General features: G+C 34.6%; 2 protein-coding genes across 3 annotated transcripts; one reads left to right on the forward strand and one right to left on the reverse strand.

The window, feature by feature from the left end:
* Positions 1–166: 166 nt before the first annotated feature.
* LOC120782787 lies at positions 167–13,727 on the forward strand. The gene is made up of 11 exons (XM_040115255.1): positions 167–298; positions 381–1,113; positions 1,232–1,384; positions 2,521–2,717; positions 2,820–3,059; positions 3,148–3,563; positions 9,293–9,840; positions 11,742–11,879; positions 12,413–12,609; positions 12,740–12,979; positions 13,065–13,727. The coding sequence occupies exons 2-11, from the start codon at positions 581–583 to the stop codon at positions 13,481–13,483; spliced, it is 3,081 nt and encodes a 1,026-aa protein (XP_039971189.1). The 5' UTR covers positions 167–298; positions 381–580; the 3' UTR covers positions 13,484–13,727.
* A 2,540-nt stretch (positions 13,728–16,267) lies between these two features.
* On the reverse strand, positions 16,268–18,627 carry LOC120767082 (cardioactive peptide). Of its 2 annotated transcripts, XM_040092948.1 has the most exons (4): positions 18,354–18,627; positions 18,131–18,233; positions 16,720–16,783; positions 16,268–16,572 (listed from the first exon to the last, which is right to left on the reverse strand). In XM_040092948.1, the coding sequence occupies exons 1-4, from the start codon at positions 18,491–18,493 to the stop codon at positions 16,295–16,297; spliced, it is 585 nt and encodes a 194-aa protein (XP_039948882.1). In that variant the 5' UTR covers positions 18,494–18,627; the 3' UTR covers positions 16,268–16,294. The 2 variants fall into 2 exon arrangements, with proteins under 2 accessions (XP_039948882.1, XP_039948883.1); XM_040092949.1 differs by having other exon boundaries at positions 18,131–18,627.
* Between the last annotated feature and the right edge of the window lie 1,634 nt (positions 18,628–20,261).

A 20,261-nucleotide genomic window follows, 5' to 3' on the forward strand; every position in this document is an offset into this window, starting at 1 on the left:
ATCACCAAAAAAATATCATTGTCTGTTATAAACAGTCTTTAGATAGGTTTTAGAGGCATGTGTATTTTTTGATGTGTGTATACTTGAGTATAATTAAAAATAAGTGTATGATGAAATCAAATCCTTTGTATAGAAAAATGTGCAGTAGATAATTGATCGGTGCTAATGATACCAGCGGTGGTAACCATTTCGTTAAATTTTAAGACTCAGAGCTGAATACCGACTTTTATTGATAACAAACAAGTAACACAAAAGTCACAAACACCTAAACTGGTTGCAATTTTGCATTATCACTTAGGTACACACACATACTTATATACTTACTTACTTCAGATAATGCCCGTTTTCTTTTCTTTGTTTATAAACATATCGGCGACCAGCGAAATGGGAAACAATTAGTTTGCCAAAGACAGTGCACATAACTAGACGTGGGTAACTATATACTTTAAATAAAGTTTTGTACCTATACTTCTACTTGTTTACCAACTGTTATTGTACAAAAAAAAAAACAAATACATTCATATTTATGAGCGCATCTGTTCAAAGTGCAATAAGAAGTGCTTGAGTGAAATTCGTGAATATGATCGCGTTACTACTTTTTCTACTGCTGGGTACATTACTCTTTTGGTTTATTAAACATCAATATTCTTATTGGAATCGTCGCAATTTTCCCTGTGATCCGGATACGAATATTCCTTGCGGTTGTTTAACATCTGTAGTTAAACATGAGAAATCTATGGGAGTGGCATTATATGATGCCTATGTGAAGGCCAAATCCCCGTTCATTGGTATTTATTTGCTTTTCCGGCCGGCCGTAATGATACGCGATGCCGAATTGGCGCGTCAAATACTCATACAAGATTTTACCAGCTTCCATGATCGCGGGGTGTATGTAGATGAGAAGCGTGATCGTATGTCATGCAATTTATTTTCGCTGCGCGGTCAAAGTTGGCGTACACTGCGTCAAAAGTTGACACCAACCTTCAGTTCGAGCAAATTGAAAGCAATGTTTCACACCTCCGATGATATTGGTGACAAAATGGTTGATCATCTTAATAAAATCCTGCCGGATGAGGGTAGAGCGGAAGTAGACATCAAGGAAATTCTTGTAACGTGAGTGTATTAACTTCAAAATAAAATATACATACATACATATGTATATACTATATATATTCATATTTATGGCAAACGTTTTTTTTCATAAAAAATCAATAATAATTTTATTTAACAGTTATGCTATCGACATAATCGGTTCGGTTATCTTCGGCTTAGATATAAACAGTTTTGAAGATCCCAAAAATAAATTCAGATGTTTAGTACACCAAGCACGTCGCAATAACTTAATTAATGCAAATATTGGAATGTTAATATTCTTGTGTCCATCGTAAGTATCCCAATTATAAAAAATATGCATATGTATTTATAAAAAATTGTTTAGAGCAATTATTAATGCAAACTGAGAGTTTACAAATTTTATTCATATATTTCGCAATCAATGAAATTTTTCAAGTGCTGAGAAGAGTTTAAACAATGAGATATCGTTTAATGTATGTATGTATGTACATATGCATACATACATACATACATATGTATCATGGTTGATAGATAACATGAATAATTGCGTATGACAAGCGATGTGGTCTCGCTTGTATTGGGTTATAATGCCAACACCAGAAAATCAGCACCCAAAATGCTTCAAACCAAATGAGAAAAGAAAAATTTTAATCACAATTAAAAATGAAAACAAACAATATACTTAAGGATATATTTTATAACAAGTTTTGTTTTTCAATTTCTTTAGAAGTACCAAAAATTTATTAGCAATTCATTTCTGTAGGGTTTGTTTTTAATTAATTTTTCGTTCAAAAATTTCAAATTTTCACTAGTCAACATAGCTGACATATTTTCCCAATTTTTTAGCATCCCCTAACCTCACTTTTTTATTCAGCTCATATCTGCACAACACGTTAACGATTGGCCTTGGAAATCTTTTTTGAAATTAAGCCTTGTTAATCAACTAAAAGCCATTGTAAACTATGCACATTCGACTTTTTCCGGTTTTGATATTAATTTTTAGCATCAAGTTCTTTAGCACTATTACTTGGAAAAGCCTTGATTGCTTTGTCGATCCTCTGGAACCGAATTTTCATCCTAGTAGCGACGAACCGAGCTAGGGATTGGAGGAATAGGTTATTAGTATTATGAGCTCAACTATGTTCGTTTTATTCCATCAATTTCGACAGCCAATGCCTAGGCCAATTTGGTCTTGCATAAAATCCTTCTATAGTCCGCTCGGATCTTGGAAAATTTCTCTAGTTTGTTACTACAATGTTATAGGAGTGAAGAGGGACTTATATAGCGTCGTTTTTATTCATGCTGGGCGAGCCTCGGACTAAAAATTTTGTGCGAAATTTCAGGTTCGTGTGATAAGTTAGCTTTCCCTTTATTCAAATTCTCGTTTGCTGCTGAAAATTTTATTTTTAATAGGATTTTTTAAAAAGACCATTATTCCACTTACAGCATAGTAAAATACTTGGTTCGTTTGGGTTTTAAGAATAAAACTGCTATTGGATTACGTGAAATATTAAAAGACACAATTGAATACCGCGAAAAACATAATATTGTACGCAAGGATATGCTGCAGTTGATGATGCAACTAAGAAATACGGGCAAAATTACCGAAGATGATGACAATTGGAGCACAAAGGCCAATACAAGTAAGAATACCACACTGTACAATAACCCAGGGACACCCAGGGACACTACTTGTAAAAGTGATAAATAACTTCAGTATATCTTGTTCATTCCATTTTTAACAGCCACTGGTGAAGAGAATGAATTTACTTTGGACGACATAGCGGCACAGGGTTTCATTTTCTATATTGCCGGTCAGGAGACTACTAGTTCAGCAGCGGCTTTCACCATTTTTGAGTTGGCTCAACAGCCAGATTTGTTGGCGCGTGCGCAGAATGAAGTGCATGAGGTGTTGGCACGCCATAATGGCCAGTTAAGTTATGATGCTTTGCAGGAAATGCCGTTCTTGGATTTGTGTTTACAAGGTATGACAAATTATAAAATTAATATTTTTTCTAAATTTTGCAAATTACCCTACATCAATATATATGTATATATATATATTTTATACAGAAACTAATCGCAAGTATCCATTCCCCTTTTTGAGTCGGGAATGCACACGGGACTACACTATACATGGCACCAAACATGTGATCGAAAAAGGCACACCCATTGTCATTCCACTACTTGGCATACACCGTGATCCACAATATTTTACGAATCCAATGATATATGACCCCGATCGCTTTTCACCTTCCAATCCCAATTTTAATGCCAACGCTTACATGCCATTCGGTGCTGGACCACGTCAATGCATTGCTCTACGTATGGGTAAAATTAATTCGAAATTGGGTCTTGTAAAAATTTTACAGAATTTCGATGTGGAAGTGATGAGCAAACGTGAAATCATCATAGATAATTATTCGGTGGGAATTCAACCGAAGGGGGGCGTAAAAGTACGCCTCTCAAAGAAATCAAAACCGTGTAATTAAATGTGCTTCTTACAATATGTGAAATTAATGAACGCTTATACATATATAGCTCTTAAGGTCTCTTTGTTACAAATTATATATAGTCTAATAGCATATATTTAGGCGTTATAACGCTGCTTGCAATTGTCAATTTGTATTTATTTACATTAGTGTTTTGCTTTACTTAACAAAAGTTGTATTTTCAAAATTTTCTCAAATCGATTGAAAGAATCAACATTTTAATGGTCACACAAATACACAAATATTCATTAATTTAAATTTGTTTTTTTTTTTTTTTTAATTTCTTGTTATTCGCCTAAACTCCCTCGATGGCTTCTGGATTTGTTTCGCGCTGTCGCAGTTTCTGCATATTCTTCTGACGGAATATCTCTTTGCTCGCCTCCTTGATGGCCTCGAATATCTTGGCTTGCGACATAATTTGTTTTTGTTCATTTTCCACAGCCGGCTCGGCATTTATGTCGATGAGATCGCTTAGTCCTTCCGACATACATATCTTCGTTGTTATACATTTTGACATCATCCAAGTCAGCTCGTTTCCATAAAGGGTAAGGGAGAGATGAACGCTTTTTACCACAACCTTTGCGTTTAAACAAGAGTGTAAGGCAAAAAGAATATTGTTTTTGCAAATAAATATTTTGTTAAAAAAAATGCTTTGTTTCTATTTTATATGAGAAAATAGTAATAAAATCAAAATATATAAAATAATATTATTTTTGGCATTTACCTGTAAAAGTATTGCAAAATGAACGTTTCTCATATTTCCATTGGATGATGCCACTTAATTTGTGCTGAAGTAGAGACAGAGCATATACATACTTATAAAATCTGACATAGAAAGATATGATATTTAAATAAAAAAGATGTTCGTTTGGAAATGTTTTCAGATTTATGATGAACATTAAAAAGAATTGAAATCATAGTAAATATATCAAACTGAAAGTAAAAAATAAAATAAAACAAGAAAAAACGTTAACTTCGGTTGCACCGAAGCTAAATACCCTTCACAGGTGCATTTCTGTTAGTAACTATGTGTTCAGTTTGTATGGAAGCTATATGCTATAGTAATCCGTTCTAAACAAGTTTTTTAGAGATTACATTGTTGCCTTAGAAAATAACATATACCAAATTTCGTGAATATATCTTGTCAAATGTGAAAGTTGTCCATACAAGAACTTGATTCCGATCGTTCAGTTTGTATGGCAACTATATGTTATAGTTAACCGATCTGAACAATTTCTGCAGAGATTACACATAGCCTAAGTGCGCCATCTTTAAACGCGTTTTACTCGAAACGATGTTTTTGAAGTCGACTATCAAGATTTCTGGAGAACTACTCAATCGATCTTCTTGAAATTTTAAACAGGCCTTTAAGTTACAATTCTTTTCGAGAACTATTATTTGAAAAAAAAAAATGTCGCGAAATTTTCACCGAAATCTTAATTTTTTTTTGTAAAAATGTTTGCCAAAAATCCAATTTTCAGTTTTTTCCATCTTTATAAGTCAAGGTTTTAACTAAAACACTTATTTTTTCACTTTAGATGGTACTGTAAGAAGTTATCCTGCCAACGCGGGTGCATCTTTTTTCCGAGGGGTGCCCGGGAATGGCCTCGCAATGTCTGAGTTTAAAATATTTTTTTCTAAAAATTTTAGAATTTTTTTTGTTAGTAGTGTATGTTTGTAACAGAAAAAAATTGTAATAAAGTATTTAATTCTTTATATGAAAAAAAAAATTGTTGAAAGAAGGCTGTTTTTTACCCGAGGAAACCCATGTAACCCGTTAAAGTGCAATACCGTGCCACCATGTCCGAATATTTAAGCTATACTTGTTGTTTGTTCGTTTCGCCACTTTTTAAGGATTGCATTTATTTCTGCTTGGAATCGTATTGTAAAATTGTATTATATTATTATCTTCGGAGGTCGAATATCTCTTTTCCTTAATTATTTTTAATATTTTTTTTTTAACCTAACCTATAATATCCAGGCCCACATTCCACAACATAATTAAATTTACAATTTTTATGTAACTATATGGCAGAAATAATGAAAAAAGCATAAATAACATCTAAACAATTTCAAAAATCCTATAATTTTGAGGAATATAGGAAAGCATTTAGTTTAAATTTTTGAAACTGTTACTTAAGAACTAAATATTATAAAATATTCTTTTTATAAATTAACTTGAATTAATTTTGTAGGTAAATAATTTACTTAATAATTTATATAAATAACACAACCCGACAAAATTAAAAAAAAAAAAAAAAAAAAAAAAAAATGTCAACTGATTCTAGTTAATTTGGACGCGCTGAATTCAAATCTGTAATCAGTTTTCGTAACATCTGTCAAACGATTATCATTATCACTCATTATAATCGCTGCCTGCTCTAGTTTAATCGATTTTTTGGAAGACATTTTTGCCGGCCCTACATTGTCACTTGATATTTGTTTACATTTCATACACAAATACAGTTGACAGTTGATATTGAATATTGAATTCAAAAAATGGAAAAACAAAAATACAAGATTTACGTTTACAAACGAATTAGTGAAGTGCTAGTGGATATAAAAGTGAAAAATATAAGTGCAAAATTAATTTTATATATAGAAAATATGTAATTAAAATATTGCAAATTTTCAACTTTAAGCGCGAATATCATGAAAACTATAAGCTTCCTGCGGCTATAACTATATATATCCTTGATCAGGATAATCTCCTCTATCCGACCATATCCGACCATAACCTTTTTATCCCCGAAATCCTGGGACGGTATACTAAATTCTGTGGTTATACAAAAATATACTAAAAATGTGGTTATACATATACTTATGTATATCTTGTTTTACAGGAAAGAGAAGACAGCAGTCGGGTCAACTGGCGGTTCTCTCTCGCAGTGGCCACTGTATGAAAAAATGAGAGCCGTACTGTTGCCGTACGTCAGCTACAACGCCGAGAGCTTAGTGGAGGAAAGCTTTCAAAGTAAGAAACATTTGTTTTGTAATTCAGTATATTATTTATATTTACATACATATATACACTTTTAAAAAGGTGTTACTGACTCCGAACCACTTGAAATTTCGGTGGAATTTGTTGCTGCATCTCCATTGCCATCACCGGTTTGCCTACCTTCGCCCTCAGCGATGCCGATGTCGCCAGCCGATACTTCTTCGCTAACTATGCCGTCTCCCGAGCCGAGTGATTCTATAAATAAAAATGGAATCACTTTCAGAGCCTCATATTAAGAAAATTTTAAAAAATTGAAAAAACAGCTCGAGAAAGCAAGTCAGGAATCAAATGAAACCAGCATAAAAATTATGGACATGACGAAAAAAATGGTTGAAAACGACAATAAAAAAACCCAACTTATGGAAGAGTATATGAAAGACTCTAAAGAAACAAATAAACTATTACTTGAATTTTTAAACAAATAAATAAATAAATAAATGAATATATTTTGTTTTTTGAAGATGTTTAACGTTGACATGAATTAGTTTTTATATGGAAAATAATATATGGAATTATATGGAAAATAAAATTAAATTTTGTTTGGTGTGTACAACTTTAAAAATGTAGACATTGTGATACAATATACACATGTACTTACCAAAATATGTACAAAGTGCTGTCCGCATCATTTCTCCATTAATTGGGTCGTCAGATGCATATGAAACATCACACGGATTTTGGCGTCTAGTCTCCAACTCTTGCAAAGCGCGTAACCATTCAGCGTTTAGAGTGTCGTTGTTATCATTTAAAAAATTGTGAAGGACGCAACATGCTTTTATTATGGAGTTGGCATTCCGTACAGAGTTGTCAATTCCTTTTCCGATGCGTCGAAAGCGGGCCTTGAGGTGTCCAAAAGCATTTTCGACAACTCTACGTGTTTTCGAAAGTTGAATATCTTCTCACCATTATTTTGATTTACGCTAAATGGATACGGTTTCATTAGTTGTTTGCTAACTCGCAAAGCCGAATCCCCAATAATGAATACTGGCACATTTACGCCTGAAATTTCTCTAGACATTTCGCTTAGTAAAGGACAACGATCTATTTCTTTCTTAAGTGATGACGTCTCATAAATTTGAGAGTCATTACATCGCCCGGGACTTCCTACGTTTATGTAAGTAAAACGGTATCTGAAAATACATTGTAAACATTACTTATGTACTATATGTATATTGAGGTTTTAGACTTTACTTAGCATCAACTAATGCCATTAAAACGGTGGAATACCATCCTTTATAATTATAATAATCCACAGCTTCGTCAGATGATGGATGAATCTCAGTGTGGCATCCGTCTGTAAACAATTATTAGAATATTAGCGCAAATTTTAGATCTTATAACCAATATTTACCAATTGCTCCCAAGCATTGTGGTCACCAATTCGGTTATATTTTCTCTGTTTAGAGCAACGTTTTAAAATAGAATGGTTGCAGTAATCTCCAGATTTCGGTGCAAAATTCCAGTAAAATTTATAAATAAATTAAAACGCTATTTTAATAGCTTTCAGGTCTACATTTAAAAATTATTTGTGCATGCGATGTAAAGGTTCGCAAATGATCCTAAGCTAATAAGAGATAGAAAATAGTTGTGTATGCCGTTGGGAACCCTAATGTTTCAGATATGTGTATATACATGCTGTCGGTATGTACAGTAGATTGATATTAAGATATGTGTATGCACTCTGCATTAGGATAAGGAATTCTATAAATAAAGGAGCTCTGGGCAACCAGAGCTGAGTACGATTTTATAACCGAAACCTTTGCGTTCTAATTTACACAGTTGGTACAACTCATACACCTGCCCCCTATACGTAACAATCAGTTGTACAATTCGATGAATTTGGTACAATAATTGGTGCGCGTATGCCTTCCATTATATAGACGAAAACACACATGGCGAAAACCAGTTTTTCCCATGAAAACATGTTTTCAAGTCGGTCCGAACATAGTATAATATTATTGAAGGCATACACACAACAATTAGTTGGTTGATTAAATTGGACTAGAAATTGCCTTTGTCGCTACATACAACACAACTTTTAATACAATTTTGAGGTTAACTTCATTGTGAATATTCACTTCGTTGCTTAAAGATGAGTTCGTAAGTTGTTGCTTTACTTGCTTAACAACTTCCGCACTCATGTTTGTTGTTCCGCACTCATTGTTGTGTGTATGCCTTCCATAATGAAATAAAACTACATTAGTATTTAAATGAATTATTGCATATAAAATTATATTTTTATCACCAAAAAATATTAATGTCTGTTATAAACAGGTTTTAGAGGCATGTGTATTTTTTGATTTGTGTACAGTTGTGAATAATTAAAATTAAGTGTATAATGAAATCAAATCTTTTATATAGAAAAATGTTAAATAGGCAATTGATCGGTGCTAATGTTACCACCGGTGGTAACAATTTCGTTAAATTTAAAGACTCAGATCAAACAAGTAACACAAAAAATCGCAAACACCTAAACTGGTTGCTATTTTGCACTATCACTTAGGTATACACACATATTTATATACTTACTTATCGGCCCCAGCAAAATAGGAAACAATTAGTTTGTCGAAGACAGTGCACATAACTAGACGTGGGTCCACTATATATTTTAAATAAAGTTTTATACCTATACTTCTACTTGCTGACTAACTGTTATTGTACAAAACAAACAAATACATTCATATTTATGAGCGCATCCGTTCAAATTGCAATAAGAAGTGCTTGAGTGAAATTCATGAATATGATCGCGTTACTACTTTTTCTACTGCTGGGTACATTACTTTTCTGGTTCATTAAACATCAATATTCTTATTGGAATCGTCGCAATTTTCCATGTGATCCGGATACGAAAATTCCTTACGGTTGTTTAACATCCGTAGTTAAACATGAGAAATCTATGGGAGCGGCTTTATATGATGCCTATGTGAAGGCCAAATCCCCATTCATTGGTATTTATTTGCTTTTCCGGCCGGCCGTAATGATACGCGATGCCGAATTGGCGCGTCAAATACTCGTACAAGATTTTACCAGCTTCCATGATCGCGGGCTGTATTTAGATGAGAAGCGTGATCGTATGTCATGCAATTTATTTTCGCTGTGTGGTCAAAGTTGGCGTACACTGCGTCAAAAGCTGACACCTACCTTCAGTTCGAGCAAATTGAAAGCAATGTTTCACACCTCCGATGATATTGGTGACAAAATGGTTGAACATCTTAATAAAATCCTGCCGGATGAGGGTGGTGTGGAAGTAGACCTCAAGGAAATTTTTGTGACGTGAGTATATACACTAGGCCGGGTCGATTTGTATGGGTGGAAAAAAACCAACAAAGCGGCTAGCAAAAACGAAAACTACAGAAAATTCTAAGAAAGTTTTGCCAAGAAACCATGGGTCTAAAATTAATTCCCAGTTCGCTCAGAGCGACTTTAGATTTTGAGGTCATACATATTAAATTTTACTCAAAAACCTATACTTTTATAAGAAGCGATCCGGAAAATTGTTCTTGGCTTTTTCGATTATAACGAAAGTTTGTGCTTCTATGCATGCAGCATACAGATATTCTCATATTTTTTTTTTAATTCTAAAATTGTGGAAATACGATGGATCGAAAATAAAATTTTATTATTGTAATTCTTAATTGGCGTAGACACCGCTTACGCGATTATAGGAGGATGGAGTCATGTGTAGAAGTTCACGCAAGTGAGAAAAGTTCTCTGACCGCCATTCACTTGGGAGTGGCCAGAAACGATTCTTTTACACATGGCTCAAGCAGCTCACTACTTCCGGTCTTTGACCAATTATCCGCTGGGTAGCCTAAGAACATCCGTTCGAAGGCGAGCTAAAGTGAGAAGGCGAAACATCCCCTACATAGGGTTGTGCGATGGGTTTGGGACCCGTCACGTAAAAAACACCCCCAATGAAAAAGAAAACACAGCCTCGGATGAGAGACCCCCCTTTTGATGACGACCATGGCAAACGAAATAAGGACTACGATTTGAGGGCATGCACCTGGAATCGCACGCCATAGCGAAATGAGGTGTATCGTACCGTTTGATATTAATTTTTTTTTTTCGACGAACTTGCAGTTGGCATGGCAAACATCACCTCTGATTCAACATCCATATTTGTTGAGCCAGGAAAAGAGTTGGATCAAGACTAGGTGGCGCCAGTGCTGATTGTTGGTCACAAGCAATTGCCTCTAATTCGGGAATGGTTAGCTTCCTGTGCTGATCAATCATAAACTCTTGGAGTTCAATGGGTATTAAACCATAGCAGCAAGGCAATGTTTTTGCGCACTGACATTTTCCAATATAAAACACTTGATCAATTGTTTCCAGAAACGTTGAAGACTTACTTGGTCTACTTTTAAATTTTATTTCATTATGATATTTATTTAGCAAAGTTTTCAGTTTTTACGAGGCAGTTTTTTCATTGATTAACGGAATGTTTAGTTTATTCCAAATTTCCAAATTTTTTTTGCCACTTGTGTATTAAGATTACCGTACGATTGCTTTTTTTTGTTATTTTTTGCTCAGCTACGCGTAAAAAAAATTGTAATTTAATACGTCACGATTACTGGGTAGATTTAGTTCACTTAAATCTCTTGGCAAACCAATATTCAGACTGGGAAGAACACAAGACCCGGAGTTCATTGAAATTGTAGGTATCAATTTCTGAATTGGTGGAATCAACTGACATTGCAGACGTTTCCATTATAATTTATTAATCGAAAACTTTTTAAAACTTGAATACAATTATTTAGAACTCACTATTGTTTATTCAACGCAGACCACTTGTGTGGTAAAAGTACCGTACGATTGCTTTTTTTTTTGTTGTTTTTTGCTCAGCCACGTGAAAAAACAAATAAGTTACAAAAGCCTGCTATTATTGCATTAATTACATGGCATGCTGTTATTTTTAAAACTATAGGTTTTTGAGTAAAATTTAATAAATCTAAAGTCGGTCTGCGCGCACTGGGAATTAATTTTAGACCCATGGTTTCTTGGCAAAACTTTCTTAGAATTTTCTGTAGTTCTCGCTTTTGCTAGCCGCTCTATGCAAAAAAAAAATCGACCCGCCCTAATATACAATTCAAAATAAAATATACATACATATATACTATATTTATGGTAAACGTTGTTTTTCATAAAAAATCAATAATCATTTTATTTAACAGTTATGCTATCGACATAGTCGGTTCGGTTATCTTCGGCTTAGATATAAACAGTTTTGAAGAACCCAAAAATAAATTCAGATGTCTAGTACGCCAAGCACGTCGCAAAAACTTAATTATGTTAATATTCTTATGTCCATCGTAAGTATCCCAAGTATAAAAAATATGTGTATTTATAAAAAAAATTGTTTAGAGCAATTATTAATGCAAACTGAGAGTTTACAGATTTTATTCATATATTTCGCAATCAATGAAATTTTTCAAGTGCTGGGAAGAGTCTAAGCAATGAGATATCGTTTAATGTATGTACATATGTATCATGGTTGATAGATAACACGAATGATTTCGTATGGCAAGCGAGTTAGCACTATTATTTGGAGAAGCTCTTGATTACTTTGTCGATTCTTTGGAGCCGAATTTTCATCCTAGTAGCATCATTTATGCTCAATGAGCTTAGCTAGGAATAGGTGGAATAGGATATTCCTTTTATAAGCTCAACTATGTTCATTTTATTCCATTCATTTTGATAGTCAACGTCGAGGTCAATTTATTCTTTCATAATGTTGTTCACTCAGAGCTGCTTAGAGAATTTCTCTAGTCCTATAATGTTATGGGAGTGAAGAGGGACTTATAATTTTTATTTTTAATAAGATTTTCTAATTTTCCACTTACAGCATAGCAAAATATTTTGTTCGTTTCGGTTTTAAGAATAAAACTGCTATTGGTTTACGTGAAATATTAAAAGACACAATTGAATACCGCGAAAAACATAATATTATACGCAAGGATATGCTGCAGTTGATGATGCAACTAAGGAATACAGGCAAAATCGCCGAAGATGATGACAATTGGAGTACAAAGGCCAATACAAGTAAGAACACTACACTGTAAAACAGTTATTTATATAATTTTTGCGATATCACTCAAGGACACTACTTGAAAGAATTATAAATAACTTCAATACCTGTATACTCGTATTTTGTTTATTCCATTTTTAACAGCCACTGGTGAGGAAAATGATTTTACTTTGGACGACATAGCGGCACAGGGTTTCATTTTCTATATTGCCGGTCAGGACTCTACTAGTTCGGCAGCGGCTTTCACCATTTTTGAGTTGGCTCAATATCCAGATTTGTTGGCGCGTGCGCAGAATGAAGTGCATGAGGTGTTGGCACGCCATAATGGCCAGTTAAGTTATGATGCTTTGCAGGAAATGCCGTTTTTGGATTTGTGTTTACAAGGTGTGACAAATTATAAAATTAAAATTTGTTTCTAAATTTTGCATATTACCCTACATCAATATATGTATATATTTTTTTTCTACAGAAACTATGCGCAAGTACCCATTCCCCTTTTTGAGTCGAGAATGCACACAGGACTACACTATACCCGGCACTCAGCATGTGATCGAAAAAGGCACACCCATAGTCATTCCACTACTTGGCATACACCGTGACCCACAATATTTTACGAATCCAATGGTATATGACCCCGATCGCTTTTCACCTTCAAACCCCAATTTTAATGCCAACGCTTACATGCCATTCGGTGCCGGACCACGTCACTGCATTGCTCTACGTATGGGTAAAATTAATTCGAAATTGGGTCTTGTAAAAATTTTACAGAATTTCGATGTGGAAGTGATGAGCAAACGTGAAATCATCATAGATAATCATTCGGTGGGAATTCAACCGAAGGGGGGCGTAAAAGTACGCCTCTCAAAGAAAGCAAAACTGTGTAATTAAATGTGCTTCTTACAATATGTGAAATTAATGAACGCTTATATATAGCTCTTAAGGCAGTGGCGGATCCACGGGGGGGGGGGAAATTAGGAAAATTTCCCCCCCCTTGGAACCGCAGAACCTGAAAATTTCACTTGTTTGCTAGAAAAAATTCTCTGCAATAAAAAAAAATGAAAATACAACAGTGACACTCTTCTCACCAAATACACTATGGAAATCACAACAAGATACTCAGTGGCGTAGCTACAACTTCGGGCGCCCGGGGCCAAGGCTGTTCTGCCGCCCCCCTTTATCTACCTACCTACAAGTTTCATGAGATGGTTCGAACAATAGTGAATTTTTACAAAAAATCTTCGATATTCTTCTTCTTAATTGGCGTAGAAACCGCTTAAGCGATTATAGCCGAGTTAACAACGGCGCGCCAGTCGGGGGGTCTCTCATCCGAGGCTGGTTATAGCTCTTCACTGGGGGTGATTTTTTACGTGGCGGGTCCCAAACCCAGCGCACAACCCTTGTAGGGAATATTTCGCCTTCTCACTTTAGCTCGCCTTCGAACGGATGTTCTTAGGCTACCCAGAGAATACTTGGTCAAAGACCGGAAGTAGTGAGCTGCTTGAGCCATGTGTAAAAGAATCGTTTCTGGCCATTCCCAAGTGAATGGCGATCAGAGAGCTTTCCTCACTTGCGTGAACTTCTACACATGACTCCATCCTCCAATTAAACAATAGTGAATTTTTACAAAAAATCTTCGATATTAAGTATATAAAATGTAGGAACTAGAAGCCACGCAAATTCTGAAGTTCCAAAATTCTCACAATACGGTTTTTGAGGAAATTCATAGTAAATTTACAAGACATCTTATTAAAAGCCATAGAAAAAACCCATTTTCGCCCTATATCTTGTACACTTATGACACATGGGACTGGAAGCCTACAAGACGTCAGCGACAGCTTTAAGAATACTACTTAATATACATACCTGTATCAGTTGCCTCTTGTGAAAGTTCTTTTAGCAAACTAAAATTGATCAAATCTTACTTGAGATCGACCATGAGTCAGAGTAGACTGTCCAATCTTGCGATTCTCTCAGTAGAATGTGAAACTGCTTCAACTTTAAATTACAATGATATGATATGTGATTTTGCAGCGACCAAAGCTAGAAAAGTGCATCTTTAAGTTCTATCACCATTTTTAAGAAAGATATAGGCCAAAAGACATAAAACAAATTCAAAGACTGAAGAGTATTCGAGTAAAAATTAATATTTTTCATTGTTATTCAGATTATTATATTGTGAGTGTACAACTCTTTATCATTTATAATACGAGTAAGCTTTGTAAAAAAATTTGTTGAAGTATTTTTCTGAATATTAAAAAACAGCGAAGATCGTTTTGCCGCCCCCAAGACTTTGCGCCAGGGGCGACGGCCCCCTTTGCCCCGCAAAACTAAGCAGCCCCGCGCACCCCCTAGCTACGCCAGTGAAGATACTATCATAAATTGCATTATAAGACCTGTCTAAACTTATTTAACCCTTTTCTGAGCGACTTACAGCGGAAGTACTAAATTCTGAATTAAGAAAGAGTCGAAGTCTTAAGTACACTATGAGACATATATGCCCGCAGAGATATCGAATTAATGGGCGTTCGATAGTCGCAAGCGGCATCGTGTCTATATGTTTTTAGTAGTTCGTGGTGTCACCTAGCGCCAAAAACACCTCAACTTGACTGTCCAATACAATCACGCTATGCCCAGCTGAGCGGAATCATCTATATAAAATTACGACGTGAAACCTTGTGAAGATTACTACAGGATCTCTGTCTACATACCTGTGCTGGATACCATCAAAGAAGATTTGGAAGCTCGTTTTTCACAAGAAGTTTTGGATGGTTACCAATTGAGTGTGTTGCTTTCAGAAAAAGCTAGTCTTTTAAAAGAAAACGAAATCGATGATCTAATCGGATGCTTGATAGAAAGATTCGCAAATCTTCTGGATGATGAAAAAAGCGTACAAAAATTGAAATTCAAAGGTGAATTAAGCTACTGGCAATGTCACTGGCAGCAGTAACAAAAAAATGAAGGCAGCGAAATTCCAACTTCTGCACTGGAACCATTAAGAATATGTGATGTCGACATATTCCCAACAATCCACACTTATCTCCGAGTATTCTGTACACTTCCCGTTACAAACTTATCTTCGCCGCATCAAAAAATGGCTTAGGACGACCATGCTTCAAGAAAGACTAGTTGGATTAGCGTTGCTTCATACGCATCATGACATCGAAATCACCGCCGAAGAAGTCATCGAAAGAGTCGCAAAACTTGGCAGTCATTGTTTTGCGTTATGAACACGTAATGTAAAAGGATTTTTCTGTTTGCATTTTTAATAAAATAAGCCCCTATGTAATGCATGCATATGGTTGACTTATCGATTACGCGTATAATCACTTTGTTTACCTAAAAATTGTTTTTAATTTTTGTTTCATAATTTGTACTGTATTTCTCTCGCAATAATAAGTTTGAAACCCAAATCGAAGGGTAAATTTAATTCACCCCTTCCCCCCCCAGGAATCGTCTCTAGATCCGCCACTGCTTAAGGTCTCTTTGTTACAAATTATATATAGTCTATTAGCATATATTTAGGCGTTATAACGCTGCTTGCAATTGGCGATTTTTATATTTACTTTAATGTTTTGCTTTACTTAACAAAAGTTGTATTTTCAAAATTTTCTCAAATCGATTGAAAGAATCAACATTTTAATGGTCACACAAATATTCATTAATTTAAATTTGTTTTTTTTTTAATTTCTTGTTATTCGCCTAAACTCCCTCGATGGCTTCTGGATTTGTTTCGCGCTGTCGCAGTTTCTGCATATTCTTCTGACGGAATATCTCTTTGCTCGCTTCCTTGATGGCCTCGAATATCTTGGCTTGCGACATAATTTGTTTTTGTACATTTTCTACGGCCGGCTCGGCATTTATATCGATGAGATCGCTTAGTCCTTCCGACATATCTTCGTTGTTATACATTTTGACATCATCCAAGTCAGCTCGTTTCCATAAAGGGTAAGGGAGAGATGAGCGCTTTTTACCACAACCTTTGCGTTTAAACAAGAGTGTAAGGCAAAAAGAATATTGTTTTTGCAAATAAATATTTTGTTAAAAAAAATGCTTTGTTTCTATTCTATATGAGAAAATAGTAATAAAATCAAAATATATAAAATAATATTTTTTTTAGCATTTACCTGTAAAAGCATTGCAAAATGGACGTTTCTCATATTTCCATTGGATGATGCCTCTTAATTTGTGCTGAAGTAGAGACAGAGAGTAGCATATATGTACATTCTTATAAAATATGGAAAATCTGACATACATACATACTTATGTAGAAAGATATTTAAATAAAAAAGATGTTCGTATGGAAATGTTTTTAGATTTATGATGAATATTAAAAAGTTATTGAAATCATAGCAAATATATCACCCCTAAACTAAAAAAAAAAAAAATAAAATAAAAAATCACGGAAAAATGTTAAGGGGTTACATGGGTTTAGGGGCTTTAAAAAATCGATTTTTTTAATTGTCTTATTAAATTTTACAACACCTCTAAAATATTGTCCTAAATTGAATTAATTTAATATAAAGTTGATCCGAGTAATAGTTTCGGAGAAACAGCCTTGAGAACTTGTGCTGTCGGCTGTCAAGATTTCTGGAGAACTACTCTATCGATCTTCATGAAATTTTAAACAGGCCTTTGAGTTACAATTCTTAAAGACTTGGCGAAGGATTTTTTTTCGATAACTACTATTTGAAAAAAAAAAGTCGCGAAATTTTCACTGAAATCTTAATTTTTTTTGTAAAATTGTCTGCCAAAAATCCAATTTTTTCCTTCTTTATAAGTTAAGGATTTAACTGAAACACTTATTTTTTCGCTTTAGATGATACTGTAAGAAGTTATCCTGCCAACGCGGGCGCATATTTTTTCCGAGGGGTCCCCGGGAATGGCGTCGCAATGGCTGAGTTTAAAATATTTTTTTCCCAAAAATTGTAGAATTTTTTTTGTTAATTATGTATGTTTGTAACAGTAAAAAATTGTAATAAAATATTTAATTCTTTATATGAAAAAAATTGTTGAAATAAGGCTGTTATTTACAATAGGAAACCCATGTAACCCCTTAAAGTGCAATACCGTGCCACCATGTCCGAATATTTAAGCTATACTAGTTGTTTGTTCGTTTCGCCACTTTTTAAGGATTGAATTTATTTCTGCTTGGAGTCGTATTGTAAAATTTTATTATATTACTCGTATTATCTTCGGAGGTCGAATATCTCTTTTATTTAATTATTTTTTTAACCTAACCTATAATATCCAGGCCCACATTCCACGGCATAATTAAATTTACAATTTTTATGTAACTATATGGCAGAAGTAATGAAAAAAGCATAAATAATAGCTAAACTATTTCAAGAACCCTATAATTTTGAGGAATATAGGAAAGTATTTAGTTGAAATTTTTGAAACTGTTACTTAAGAACTAAATATCATAAAATAATATAGGCAAACAATTTAGTTAATAACTTATATAAATAATATGCATATAAAATAAAATTAAAAATAAAATATTTAATGTTAAATTTTATAACTTATTGGCCTCACATTCAAATCGTCATTATCCATCTCATTTTGTAGTGTAGAATGTAGACACAACAACCAAATCATGGACCACAACTTCCACGCAAACATTTTTGAAAATCTCTTTCTAAAAAATCTTCAATTTAGTTTTTAATATTTTTTAACTTTTACACTTTACACCAACTTTTCAAGTAAATTTATAAAAAACTTTTTTTTGTTCTTAATTCGACAGCTTATTTGTACTGACCTTTCCGTGCAGCGTTCGGCGTACAATTGACCATGAAAGTGGACTGCGCGGCTTATAATTATTCCCGAGCCGCCACAGAGCCGTTGAAAATGGCGAATGTAGTAGAATTCCCCACTGGACATTTGAGCACATGTTTGCATTTATGTGAAATCTTAAATATAGATGTATGTGTGTGTATGCACACTTGGAGGCGACAGTGCAGGACCGACTGCTGTGCTGTGAAAGCGGTTTTCGTGGTTAACTAAGCAGGTCGCCTGCCTGAGCATAATTGCTTTCTGCTACCAATTTACGTAGTTGTTATTGTTTTTATTATTATTTGATTTTAGTTTTAAATTTTTTGTTTTTTTTTTTTCTTGATTTCTATTCTGAAACTGTTGACTCTCTTGCTATATTGCGATTGGGCTATTTAAATTGCGGTTAACACTTTGAAAAATAAGCGCCATGTAATGTGTCTGTAAAGTTAGTTTTAGCTTAGTTTTAACGTGGTCAGCACTAAAAAAATATGAGTATGATCCCAAATAGTTAATAATAATAGCACTGATATTAAATTTAAACTGTTTTAATATCGAAACTATGTTGAGAATATATAAGAAGATACTGTGAAATTGGTATTTCGAGAATAACAGCTATAAGAACGAACTGTTTTCATAATTTTGGATTATTCAGTGCAAGGGTTGTGATGGCCAATCCCATCATTCATATGACATTTAGCGGAATGGAACCGGATTTATATCCGAATAGGCATTCTCAACACTGAAGAATTCTTCGAAATCAATTGATGAACGTATTATCTAATTCTTCTTCTTTACTGGTATGGACACCGCTTACGCGGTTGCAGAGTTAACAACAGCGCGCCAGTCGTTTTCGCCAATTCGAGATACTAAGTGTAGCCTGGTCCTCTCTCCAACGGAGGGGAGGTTTACCTCTTCCTCTGCCTCTCCTGCGGATACTGCGTGGAATACTTTCAGAGCTGGGAATGTACACACGTATGACATGACCTATCCAGAGCAGTTGCTGTCTCTTAATTCGCTGAACTACGTCAATTTCGTCGTAGATCTCAAACAGCTCATCGTTTTATCCAATGTAATATTCGCCGTGGCCAATGCGCAAAGGACCATAAATCTCCCACAGAACCTTTCTCTTGAAAACTCTTAACGTCAGATGTCGACGCATCAGATGTTGCCATCGTCCACGCCTCTGCACCATATAGCAAGATGGGGACGATGAGTGACTTGTAAAGTTCGGTCTTTGTTATTCTGCTTTGGATTTCGACGCTGAAATTGTTGTTGGTGTTAATACTGGTTTCAAAATAGATGAAATCATCTACGACTTCGAAGTTATGATTGTCAACAGTGACATGGGAGCCAAGTCGCGAGTTCGACGACTATTTGTTTGATGACAGAAGATATTTCGTCTTGCCTTCGTTTACTACCAGACCCATTTGCTTTTCTTCCTTATCCAGTCTAGAAAAAGCAGAACTGACTCTTGGAGTTTGGTGTTGACGATAATAGAAACTGCCTGATCGCATTAATTGCCTTTCTTGGTATTAATAGACAGCTCATACAGGAAGACAGAGAGGAAGAGACAACAGAAAACTAAATTTTAGAAGACCCGTGCAGCTCTAAGTATGACGATTTTTTACATATTACTACATCGCGTCAAAATTAAGGTAAAGCTGGTGCATAGATTTCTGATAATCTTTGAGAATACTGTAGACATCATCTTTGTAAAGATTTCCTCATATTTGGTAAAAGCTCTACGAATCTATTGATATTCATATGAAAACTGCACTTTGCAAATAATTTTGAGTGACATAAAACATTACGCTCCAATATAAATTCGAAGAGAGACCATTAAAATCCATGTTGTTTGAACGATCTGACTAACAACATTGCCACTGGGTAGAGA

Source organism: Bactrocera tryoni, chromosome 1 (assembly GCF_016617805.1).
Source record: "Bactrocera tryoni isolate S06 chromosome 1, CSIRO_BtryS06_freeze2, whole genome shotgun sequence".
Lineage (NCBI taxonomy): Eukaryota > Metazoa > Arthropoda > Insecta > Diptera > Tephritidae > Bactrocera > Bactrocera tryoni.